The following is a 12,545-nucleotide window of genomic DNA, read 5'->3' on the forward strand; positions in this document are numbered from 1 at the left end:
GTGACATTGAATAGAACAAACAGCAATAGCAAATAAAATTATGCAGGTGAACTGGGATACCCTGTGTGGCAGCAAGGATCAGTTTCTTTTGAGTATTACCATAGGTGGGTTATTGGACCTATGGCGTTGGGTTTGGGCCACTAGCTCATATCCATACAAAACAACACTACTAGGTGTATGTTTGGCTGGAATTTGGAGTTGTATTCAATCTAATTCAATCGCCACTCAGAGTGGAGGTGGGGTCTTGGGTTTTCCTGGGTAATCAAGACAGGCACTAACCCGGGTGCTCTCCTCCTTCCTCCCATACCCTGTGTTAGGAAAGTGGGAGTGCCCGTGGCATCAGTGCGATGAGTGCAGCAGTGCAGCCGTTTCCTTCTGTGAGTTCTGTCCACACTCATTTTGTAAAGATCATGAAAAGGGAGCTCTGGTTCCCTCTGCATTGGAAGGCCGACTCTGCTGCTCTGAACATGACCCCTTATCTCCTGTGTCACCAGAATACTGGAGCAAGATCAAATGTAAAAGGGAATCACAAGATCATGGAGAAGAAGTAACAGAATAAATAAATGGGTGATGATCCCCCCCTTCCTGTTTAAATGCAAAGAAAAAAGCAAGTAGATAATGCATTCAAAAAGAAGAGACTGCTGCAGCGCATATAGCCTTTGCCATCGGAACTGCCTTATTAAAGCAAAAATGGAAAACCAGAGTACACAGGCAGAAGCAGTTGGTGGTGTCTGGGTTTTGCTTTGTTTTTCTTGGTGTAGGGATTCTTCTCTGGAGGGTTAAATTCCCTTGTTTTTTTCTTGCCTTTTATTGTGCTTCAATGTCTTTGCAGCTAGGAAAAGAGATGTCTTTGTTTTTATTAAAGTAAGAACAAAGAGAAAGGAAAATTTTGTTAATAAGATCAATTTAAAGTTTAAGATATGTTTCTTGGTTGTATAGAGCAAAAATAGCCATCATTCCTTTATTTATTTTCATTTTTAGGAACTTCAAGATGTGTAGTTCAAATAGTGTGTGTGTGTGTGTGTGTGTGTATGAAGTAGGAATCAGAGGAAGCCCTCCAGAAATGATCACCTTTATATACCTCTTTACTGAGCAGTAAGTAGGCTACCTTCTCTTTCCCTTCAGAATGTTTTTCATAGTCTTAGAGAAGGGCTGTCTGGAAGTATTAAATCTGGCCTCTTGAAAACAAATGCCCTGGTGAATTTTCTCTTTGGTCTTAAACCAGGGGGGCTTTGTGATATGATAACTCTACCTAGAAAGGTATATAATGTGTATTTTGTTTGATTGTTCATTCATCTGTTTATTTAGGAGGAAGAAAAGGAGTGGGTGTGCTCACTGACTTTAAAATGTTATCCATTGACAACATTTTGGTGGAGTGCATATGTGGATATGAATGTATAGGTGGAATGGCCACTCCTGTTATTTTGACACACTGATAAAGGCAGCTAAAGGGAGATGAAAGGCACAGAACAAAAGCTGGACCATATGAGCCCCATCTAATGTCCAGTCTAATGTTTGACTTGGAATTATGGATATTTTATATTTTCTGTTTTCCTCTCCTAATCAAATATTTCGTTGTCAGCACCATTCAGTCATGTTTCCTGGTAATGCCATATAAGTGAGTCTAAATTGTATTTTGAATAGATCTTTTTGGTTGTGTTCCTAATTTGGGGGATAGGCAGTAAGGGCATCCCCAAGTTATATGTAAACAATCTCTAATTAGTATTATCCAGTACTTAATTGTGCTTGGATGGGCGTGGTGGCACATACCTGTAATCCCAGCAGCTTGGGAGACTGAGGCAGGAGGTTTGCAGGCTCAAAGCCAGTCTCACCAATTTAGCAAATTTGCAAGAAACCTAGTGAGACCCTATCTCAAAATAAAAAATAAAAAGGGCTGGGGATATGACTCAGTGGTTGAGTCCCCCCCTCCCCGCCAGATTCAATTCCTGGTACCAAAAAAAGATTGCCCTTGTTGAGTAAGGGGAAAAACTTCTATTTTTACAGGGTATGTAAAAGCCACACAAACACACTTCATCTTAGGAAATTCTTGGAGAAAGTTCCCAAGAAAGCCAGTGTTAGCAAAATTGTTTGACTCTAATATTTGAGTCTTATTGATAAAAGTATACCAAGTTGTCTGCCCACAAAAGTCACTTGCATTTAATTTTTAATAATGAATACACACACACACACACACACACACACAGTAGCCAGTATTCCTTGGATAAAATAATTATTGTTAGACTTTATTGTAACACTGTACTAAATAGAAGTCTATGGTTAGCCTGAATGATTGTTAACTTTCTCCGTGAATTTTGACTGTTTGCAGTTGCTGGTACCTGATAGAATTTTTTTGCCTTCAAGAAGTATCTAATTAACCTTATGAAAATAGGGCAAGTAGATGCTCTACTGCATTCCTTCAGTTGTGTTAAGTGTGTTCTATTTCCTTATCGATTTAGAGCTCTTTTCTGAAAAGAAAAGCTATTTTGTGCCTCCCTCCCTCCCTCCCTCCCTCCCTCTCTCTCTCTCTCTCTCTCTCTGTATATAAATGTGCAATTATACTGGATTCTCTCTTGTTTTTAAAAAAAAAAAATCAAAAAAAAAAAAAAAAAAGCAACAACACTACAAATCCTTTACTTAAGCTCCTAAACTGCCATTTGCCTGATAGAAGCAATTCATTCTGAGGTGACTTATTGGGAATCCAATAATTCTGTTGATTAGATATGATCCCAAAAGAAAGAGGTACGTGTTATCAAATCTAATTGCTACAAGTAACATGAAATGTAGCTCATGAGAACACTAAACTTTGCTCTTGAGCAATTAGATGTTCTTTGAAAAAAATAAGAAAATTTAGGTTTTAACATACTGAAATTTATTTTATATAGATATAAATGTATGTTTTTTTAAACTTACTAACACAAGGATTTCTTTTAATATTCCAAATGCAACTCTTGTTGAAACAATATCCAACATAAAATTGTATCTTCTTGTTTTGTTTTGGACTTAGTGCTATTTAATATCTGATGACTTTTATATGGTAAGCCAGGGTACATCCTATATACTGCAAATACCTTAGATTTAACTATTTTTATGCAGCATCTTCATTGTGTCACATTTTGTTTTTATATCTATAATAGAGCTCTGCAGAGACTTTAACTTTTTTTATGACTAATAGGATTGTTCTATCATTTCAGAAACCAAGGTAGAAAACAAAATAGCTAACTGTAGCTCTAACACCTTTTATGATCTAAAAAGTGGTTTTAGTCATGCCAGTGCCAAGGACCTCTCCTTGCATCTCCATGGTGTTAATGTTGACCTATTTATCTATTTTAAAGTCACATCTTATGGAAGCAGAAAGAAAATTGTGTTTTATGTGTGCATAAGTATACATGTACTGTGCTTGCCTGGGCTATGCCAGTGAATATTCCAAAAGACATACGGCTTATTTACAGTCTGAAGTTAGTAGCTATTAACTTTTAAATCTTTATGTGGTCAGAGAATAAGTGGATGGTTTTTATTCTTGTCCAAAAATGAAATAACTTACATTATGGGATAATAGTGGTGATTCTTTTTTTAACCTCATGTTAATTCTTTGGAGGAAGAAGTGAACATAACACTTTTGATCATCAGCATAAAGCTTCAGGAATTGGATCAGTAAGAGCTAAAGATGAAATTGTGGGAAACCTTCACACGCACTGCAGTGGAGGCAGGGACTGGACCACAATGACTATGAGGAATCAGAAGAGCTGCATGAGGCTGGCAGAGAAGGAGGGGGAAGATTGCCCTTCATTCCTGTCATGCTGAAGCAGCTGGAACCAGTGATTCACTTCTTTATTGTCAAATCAGTACTGGAGATCAGAGTGAAATGGGGTTTATTTTCATTTTTGTTTTAATAAGTTTCTGCTTTTTTAATTCTCAAAAAATGATCTGGTTTAAGCTAAAGAATAAATAGGCTTGAGTTTTAGGATCATGGAAGCTTAGAGATTTCTGTGTGTTCAAGTCAGGAACATATCTGAAAACTAAAAAGATAATTGGAGGTGGGTGGGGGATTGCTTTCACACAGAATTTGGCAACATGCCTGTAAATAATGTGGAACTGAGATACTGAATAGCTAATCGTGTAAAGTACTCTTAGGTGGGACAGGCTGTTGGGCAACTTTCCCGATTCATGAAACAGTTTCTTTTTTTGAGTAGTTTCTTGCATGATATGTTCCTAACAGGGTCAAACCAGACCTGCAGTTTGGAATCAGAGATGCCATCTATTCAGAATGTAATTTCTGGACTGTCCAGACCTGTTGTGTGTCTTTCATTTTATTTTTAAATACAAAGGTCATCTTTTAGCATTCACCATAAAGTCAAGGTGCTACCTGCCACAGTCACATCCAAACAGGATAAGAAAACAAATTTCTTTGGAGTCCTTACAACTTGGAAAGCTTGTTTGTGATGTAATTTTACATGAGGTACAATGGCATTGGAAAGTTGCTTTATTGCTGGGCAGTACAGAGTAAACTTGAATTACTTTTTACAAGGCTGATATAACTAGCCTCCTTCCTCCCACTTGTCCAAGTTGCTGCAGTGATCAAATGGAACAATTTCCTTCAGCCTAGGGCCATATAAACTTGTCTCTAGTTATTTGAAAACAAACAAAAAGTTTGTTTTTTTGTTCCATTTTCATATGGATTAACCAACAGATATAAGTAGACAGCTTTGCAAGGAATTAACAAATATTGAAAAGTTGGGAATTTGTATATACCAAAATCTTACCAACTTTTGTCTGGGGTGGGGTACTGGGGAAAAAAAGAGGTTATGTTAGGGTAAGGGAGGGGAATGATAATGTTTACCACAGGTACGATGTAGTCACTTTAACATTGAGACCTCTACTTCATTGAATTCAGGTTTTTTAAGTACTTGAAACTCTTAAGATTCTCCTTATTTTAATTTTCTTTTTTTACATTTATGGAGTAGAAAACTTTTCATTTTGTATACTGTTTTGGAAACAAATAACCTAGTCTCTTTCCTCTTTATCTTGGATTAAAGACAAAATTCTGCAAATAGGAGTGTGTCCACAGGAGATAGCTCAGATTTATTGTGCACCTTTAAGGAAGAGACTTCTTCCTGCACGGGATACTAGTCACATTTTTTACAAATATTTCCTATGTATGTTCTTTTTGTTAACCCTATCCCCAGACACTTATTTTCTTTTACTATATGCCTATGGGGGCAGGAGGGATGCACTTATGTTACACTCCTAAAATGCTATGTGTAACCCTTGTATTTCAAAAAGCATTTCTGTTTTTTTGTGTGGTTTTTGTCAGTCCATAGCAATTATACTGGACTCCAAAAGTCATTAACATGTAAGCATAAAGGGAAAACAGAATAGCTGCCAAAGTCATTATTCAGTACTTAGTTTTTCTAAGTGACATGACTGCATCTGCCACTGAATGAGAAAGCACCCTTAGCTTCCACTGCTCCCCTTCCCTACTGGCCAAAAGACTCTTGATGTGTGCAAATGGCTCTCAAGTACCCATCAGATTGCCTGTATAAGGTATTTACAAGGTATTCTTGTCAGTTTAGAAGTGTACTGGATAAAATTTTTGACTTTGTTGTCATTGACATTATCCCATTTGTTCTGTCTACATATCCTGTGTTAAGGACCACGTTGCCACTAAATAACCAAGATGCTAAATGATTACAACTGGCTAATTAGATCATTTTTTATATACAAGGATGTGTGCATATTTGGAATTGATATGAGAAATTCATTTGTACCCATTTGAGTGATATTGCACAACAGATACCTACAGATTCCGTTTTCGTTTTCTCATGTTCTTTATGATAATGACCTTTGTAGATTATTTCTGTACTTTGTTTATCTGTAATAAACTTTGTAGATCCTGTGAAATGTTATTTTACCTAATCACTTGAGACTTGAGTCTTTGATAACAAAATATCAATATTCACTAAAAGTCAATCTCTTCTGAGTTTCTGAGACTCTGCTGGAAGCTCTTGACACTAGGGATTAGTAACTTTCCCTGGGGGTGTTCCACTAGGGCATTACTATATAATGACTTGATGTTGCCACATAGACTTCAAGATATATAATATTTTGAGGATTTTGTTGATTGGCCTATGTTTAATTGCAAAGTGTGAAATGTGCAAAGCTTGGTTAACCTGTATATAGTTCATTGTTGACTAGTGTACTTAGAAATGCCTGTAATATTTAAGCTTCTTACTCATGTGTATGCTGGTAGGAACATATAATTTTTGTACATTATATTTACTGAAATGTTGCCTTTTTTATTTTACAAAATACTTTGGAATTCAAATGTGTTTTCTGCTTCTGTGAGGATTCATTTAGGAAGGTTTTTAATGACATTCCACTGATTTCAGATTTTGCTTGAGATTGACTTCAATAAATTGTCTTGTATGTTCCAAATTAAATAAGTGGGCTTGTTCTTTGTCTATAATTTTTTGCTACAACTCATTGGACAGGAGGCCAGCATTGTGTGATTTTGTGTGTTGGGGGAAGGAAGGCTTAAAAACACAAAACATCCAACCTCATGCAGCTTTTCTTCCTTCAAAATGGTACAGTACCGCTAAGAAACTGGATCTTAAAAAGTGAGTTTTGTTTTTCATAGAGGAAATATTCTTAGAGAACGTTGCTTCTTGCTTTGGTGTGGTAAAAGACTATCTACGCACCACCTGGTTGGTGAAAGTCCCCAAGGGAGATGCTAATCAATCTTCATCCCACTGGTATGAGACCCAAAGGTGACCTGCAGCTTGGCTGGACACTAGTGGAACCAGCTCCCTGCGGAGCTGGCTTTCATTGCTGTGCTAGGTGACGCCCTGAAAGGGGCCCCTCCTGCTTCCTAGAAGCCAGATCTTCCTGATAGCAGACCTGGCTGGGGAAAGGAGGCTGACTGCCATGGCTTCCTGCCATTCCCGAGGCGCCCACCAGCCGGCGCTTAAAGCCAGGCGGGTTGCAGGCAGCCTCTTCCCTGGCGCAGCGTCTCCACGCAGCAGCCGCCACGTCAGCGCGGCGAACGCCCGGGCGCGCTGGCCGGATGGGGAAGGCAGCCGCTGCCTTTGGGGCTGAAGTGGGTGTGCGAGTCTTGCTGTTCGCAGCCTTCCTGTAAGGAATTGCGGGTCGGATCCCAGAGCGTGGCACCTGTTAACAGGCAGTGGGAGACACTACTGCCTTGGAGGTGGCAGCCTGCCTCATCCGCCAGCCAGGCAGCTGGGTCCTCCGGGAGAAAGCAGCATGCCAAGAAGCTTCTATGCTTTTGTTTCCTCCTCAGGGTGACTGAACTTCTCCCTCCCTTCCAGAGGCATATCCAGCCAGAGGAGATGTGGCTTTACCGGAATCCATATGTGGAAGCGGAGTATTTCCCTACCAAGCTGATGTTTGTGAGTGAAGAACTATCCTTTGCCTATCACAATATTGTTTGATGCTAGGATGCAAAAAGTTGGGTCATTCTGGCCCCCAGATTATCTTTGTGGAGAACTTATTGTTCCCTTGGTTGATGTGCTCAAGAATTTCCTTCCTGATGTTTAAGGTCGAGATTTAGAGAGCAAGATGTAAGTCTTTTGGATGCAAATGGATTCTCTGTGAAGGTAACTGGTCCTTTAGAATAGTGGGTGTTATTTACTGGTGGAACTGCCAGCTCCCAGCTACCCCACCCCCCAGAAACAAAGGACCCTAAAAGACCTCTGCTTACATATAGGAATTATTTCTGCTCTGGAAGTTCTGCTGTAATGTCCATCCCTCTACCTGTAGGAGTGACTTTAACAACTAATGTGGGGTTTTGCTGTTTTGCTTTTGACACATTCTGATTCAGGTCATTGCATTCCTCTCTCCACTGTCTGTGATCCTCCTGGCCAAATTTTTCAAGAAGGCAGATACAGCAGACAGCAAACAAGCCTGCCTGGGTAAGAGCTAGCCCTTTCTGATGATGATGTCTTCTTAGAGCTAGGAATCAGATGCTTCCCAGTGGTAGAGTTCAGGCACTAGAACCCTATGCAGAAACCAGAGTTCCACATTGCTAAAGCAATTATATCAACCTGTATGCCATGTAACCCCATGAGACAGAACTTACAGGTGTGCTTTATATACTGGCTTATTTGTACCTCAGGAATGTCTCTGGCTAGGTACAGAAGTTTTCCCTTTACTACAAAGGATGGTCCTTGAGCACCATAGTTATTTTTGTGCTCAGGTCTTGTTGGACTATCTCAAAAAGTGCATGAGCTGCTGCTCTCTTCATGAGGCAGTAGATACACCATTCCTCCCACGTAGATACCACTAACAATTTCTTTTATTTCTAGCTGCCAGCCTTGCTCTAGCTCTGACTGGTGTCTTTACCAATACAATAAAACTGATAGTGGGAAGGTAAGTGATAAGACTTAGCACCCCAGTGCCTGCCCCAGTCCTCACCCCATCAGGAAAGACCAGGAATAGCAATCCATCACACATCTTTATCATCCTTTTCTCATTTATCATCAGTCTAATCTTTCTCATTCAGCACTTCCTCCTACCTCAGTCCTGCTGATTACGACAAGTGGACTCTTTTTTGGCTTAACAGCATTTCCCACTAACAATCAGCACAGTCCTTGGCCTTAGTGCATCTCTAAAGTCGAAGTGTGATTTGTTTGCCCTAAAATGTAATTGCATGCTAAAGTCACTTTTTTTTCCCCTCATTTAAATTTCAGCCATGGAACTAGGTTTTTCTTATGTGGTAATTATCCTACTCTAGTTATATTGCCTGGGACATTATATACCAACAATTAAAAGGAATATTGATGGGCTGGGGATGTGGCTCAAGTGGTAGCGCGCTGGCCTGGCATGCGTGCGGCCCAGGTTCGATCCTTAGCACCACATACAAACGAAGATGTTGTGTCCGCCGAAAACTAAAAAAAAATAAATATTAAAAAAATTCTCTCTCCCTCTTTAAAAAAAAAAAGGAATACTGATGTCTGATACAACTGAAAAATACTTTCTAGAAGTTTAAATGTTCAAATCATGCTTATTTCTTCCAGGCCACGCCCAGATTTCTTTTACCGCTGCTTCCCAGATGGACTAGCCCATTCTGACTTGATGTGTACAGGGGATAAAGATGTGGTGAATGAGGGTCGCAAAAGCTTCCCTAGTGGACATTCTTCCTGTATGAATTTCATATGGATTCAACTTGAATGCTTATTAATGTGTTTAACCTAGGAAGCTTGTAGGGATGAGAACATCCAACTACAGTTGTTCTTACACCTACAGATTGGAATTCCCTTCTTCTTTAATAACCCTGTGATTTTACAAGCCTGAACCTTGTATGTCAGTAAATATATTAGAGTACAGAGAGGTAGTTTATATCCATGAGATTTGCACATTTTATTATTACTGTATTAATTGCCTACATCCTGTAATCTTGTACTTGTCCCCCAAAATAACTAATCTTTACTAAAGAGTTACTATGTGTCATGTGCTCTGCAGCATTTAAAATTTGTACCTCATTTATAGCTCACAATATCCCACTAAAGTGGGTACTATTATTTTTAAGATTCCCATTTATAGATGAGGAAACAAAAGTATAAAGAGGTTAAATAACCTGCCTAAAATCATAGAGCTATTCTAACCTATCCTCAGGTAAAAAATATTAACTTAGGAACAAAATAAAGTCCTTTATTTTCCCTTTTCTTTCCTCACAATCAGTGATCTACACCAGAAATATGCAAAAAGTTATGAAATATATTTGTACTCCCTAGTGTATTTGGAATTGAGTGTTGGGGGTGTATAGCTCAGTGGTAGAATGCTTGCTTAGCTTGTGTGAAGCTCTGGGTTCAATCTCTAGCACCACCAAAAAACATACAAAAATACTTATAGGTTTTTGTCTGTCCTAGTTGCATTTGCTGGTCTGGCCTTTGCTTCCTTCTACCTGGCAGGAAAGTTACACTGCTTCACACCACAAGGCCGTGGGAAATCTTGGAGGTTCTGTGCCTTTCTGTCACCTCTACTTTTTGCAGCTGTAATTGCACTGTCCCGCACCTGTGACTACAAACATCACTGGCAAGGTAAGCAAGTATTCATGCCATGGAAGCTTCCATGTTTTATTCATTTTTATCCCTAACAACTGACATTAAGGATACTTGCTTTCTCACTAAATATGTTGCATGAATGAACATGAACAAGTGTGGGTGGTCTAGGTTCTGTATTAAGAGTATACATTTATAAGATATATGGAAGTCAAAAGTTAACCTTTTAAAGAGAGATTACCAAAACAGAATGTACTAATTTTTCCATTATTTGAAGCACTGTTAAGTTCCAGTTAAATTGCATCTATAAGAAAGTTTTAAAGCTAGGCATGGTGGTATACATCATCTGCAGTCCCAGCTACTCAGGAGGCTAAAGCAGAAGGATCATTTGAGCCCAGAAGTTGCCAGATTAGACAATATAGCAAAGGCCCATCTCAAAAGAAAAAAATATATGTATATATTTTTAGTTGTCAATGGACCTTTATTTTATTTATTTATATATGGTGCTGAGAATTGAGCCCAGTGTCTCATACATGCTAGGCAAGCATCTACACTAAACTAAAACCCCAGCCCTTGCCACATTTTTTAAACAAACCTAGAAGCTCAATCTATTTCTTTTGAAAATCAAGCTTATTGTCTATAATTTGTTCAGAAACAAAAACTTTGGTATTTTATCATTTCTCAAAGAAATTTAGGATGAATGCTAGTAACATTCCAAATGACAGCATATCTTTAAAGAAAAGCCACAATTCCAAAAGAAATTCAATAGTATTGCTCGCTCCTCGGGAGCCATATTTTAAAGAATGAGCAAAGAGAGGCAACTCCTAAAGAGTTTATTCCTTCCTCTAGGACTACTGAAATGGTACAGGTCAACGAATAGCAAGCAATTCATAAATCTTTGTCACTCTTGTGAATTAAAAAAATTCTAATTTAGTCCCCTCTGCACAAAGTAATGGTGTGTTCTGATGTGTTTAAAGAACAATCTGACTATGCTAATCCTATAACTATATGACAAAATTAAGAAAGTCTAAAGAAACCACAACTATGAAGGGGGGAACTTACGAGTAAGAGTGATAAAAGAAAGGGGGGGGGCGGGGACTTACAAGTAAGAATAACCTGGAAGGCCAAGTCTTCTATTCTGTCCAGTGTCTAATGGGATCTAAAATTCTAATATGATTAATAAAGGTATTGGGGCTGGGGATGTGGCTCAAGCGGTAGCATGCGTGCGGCCCAGGTTCAATCCTCAGCACCACATACAAACAAAGATGCTGTGTCTGCTGAAAACTGAAAAAAAAAAAATATTAAAATTTAAAAAAAAATAAAGGTATTGTGTCCAACTACAATTAAAAAAAATGTTTAAAAAAATACCTTATATTTCCTCTCTCTTCAGATGTACTAGTTGGATCCATGATTGGAATGACATTTGCCTATGCCTGCTACAGACAGTATTATCCTCCTCTGACTGACGAAGAATGCCATAAACCATTTCCTGACAGACATGCACTTTCTGCTCTTCAGAAGAAGCCTGGTGATTCTTACTGTTTGGATATTTAAGTCAAATCTAAATTCAGTGGAGAATAGGCAAATCAACCTTAGAACCAAACACATAACAAGAATTCTGGCCTTTTTATCTCTTCCAAGGTACAAGTGATGGCATAAACCACACTGTATTCAGCCTCCATGTGATTATGAACTTTTGCCCTACTTGACATGATCTACCATGAGGAATCAAAGTTCTTTTCCACCACTGTATGCCACCCATTCAATAAAGGGATCTTTCAATAGTTCTCCAATGGCTTATGCATACGATCCATTAGGTTGATAATCTTAAGATTTAGTGTTTTAGTATTTAATTTAAATGCTACTTTTTAAAGGGTCTTTTCTCAAAGACTTTTACACAGCCCTACTCTTATCCTAGAAGCTAGTTAATTATCAGATTTGTGAGCTGGACCCAGTGACACATGCCTATAATCCCAGCAGCTCAGGAGGCTGCAGCAGGATGATCAAAGCCAAAGCCAGCCTCAGCAACTGAGCAAATCCCTAAGCAACTCAGCAAGACTCTGTTTCTAAATAAAATATTTAAAAGGGGCTGGGGATGTGGCTTAGTGGTTAAGTGCCCCTGGGTTCATTCCCTGGTATCAAAAAAAAAAAAAAATTTTTTTTTTGTTTCTCATAAATCAAAATGTTAAGATCAAAGGCATGACCAAATTATCTTGATTCTATATACTTTCTCTAGTGACAATTCCATTAAACCTTAAATAGGAAAATGTCCAATCTTAGCTAATTTACCACTCCTGTGTACATCTATCCAAGTCCAGGCATCTGGTGTTGCTGTCCATTTTGAACACTGTGGGCATAAACAATCTGTTGAATTACTAAGAGAACAGAGCAAAAAAGAAGAAAATGGTCAGGAATGTAGTTTCAGTACTAACAACAGATGATTTTTTTCTACCTCATTTCTCTTTGTGCTAATGAGCTTCTTGCCCAAATTCATATCTGCCAACTAAGATAGAAAAGAAGTTACAGAAATTA

The 12,545-nt window shown here is 38.5% G+C and overlaps 3 protein-coding genes across 4 annotated transcripts in view; 2 read left to right on the plus strand and 1 right to left on the minus strand.

The window, feature by feature from the left end:
* Positions 1-6,451, plus strand: part of Nsd3 (nuclear receptor binding SET domain protein 3) — a 107,980-nt gene extending 101,529 nt beyond the window's left edge. The window contains exon 24 of the mRNA XM_027939300.2: positions 318-6,451. Within this exon, the coding sequence (XP_027795101.2) occupies positions 318-559 (242 nt within the window). The 3' untranslated portion in view covers positions 560-6,451. The remainder of the gene's footprint in view (positions 1-317) is intronic.
* Positions 1-12,545, minus strand: part of Ddhd2 (DDHD domain containing 2) — a 49,330-nt gene that overhangs the window by 8,759 nt on the left and 28,026 nt on the right. The gene's annotated exons all lie outside the window — the stretch shown is intronic.
* On the plus strand, positions 7,025-11,800 carry Plpp5 (phospholipid phosphatase 5). 2 transcript variants are annotated; one of them, XM_027939355.3, is made up of 7 exons: positions 7,025-7,128; positions 7,295-7,403; positions 7,835-7,925; positions 8,319-8,382; positions 9,030-9,154; positions 9,882-10,052; positions 11,404-11,800. In XM_027939355.3, the coding sequence occupies exons 1-7, from the start codon at positions 7,061-7,063 to the stop codon at positions 11,565-11,567; spliced, it is 792 nt and encodes a 263-aa protein (XP_027795156.1). In that variant the 5' UTR covers positions 7,025-7,060; the 3' UTR covers positions 11,568-11,800. The 2 variants fall into 2 exon arrangements, with proteins under 2 accessions (XP_027795156.1, XP_027795157.1); XM_027939356.2 differs by lacking the exons at positions 7,025-7,128; positions 7,295-7,403; positions 8,319-8,382 and having other exon boundaries at positions 7,457-7,925.

The sequence above is a fragment of the Marmota flaviventris genome, chromosome 3, assembly GCF_047511675.1.
Source record: "Marmota flaviventris isolate mMarFla1 chromosome 3, mMarFla1.hap1, whole genome shotgun sequence".
Taxonomy (NCBI): domain Eukaryota; kingdom Metazoa; phylum Chordata; class Mammalia; order Rodentia; family Sciuridae; genus Marmota; species Marmota flaviventris.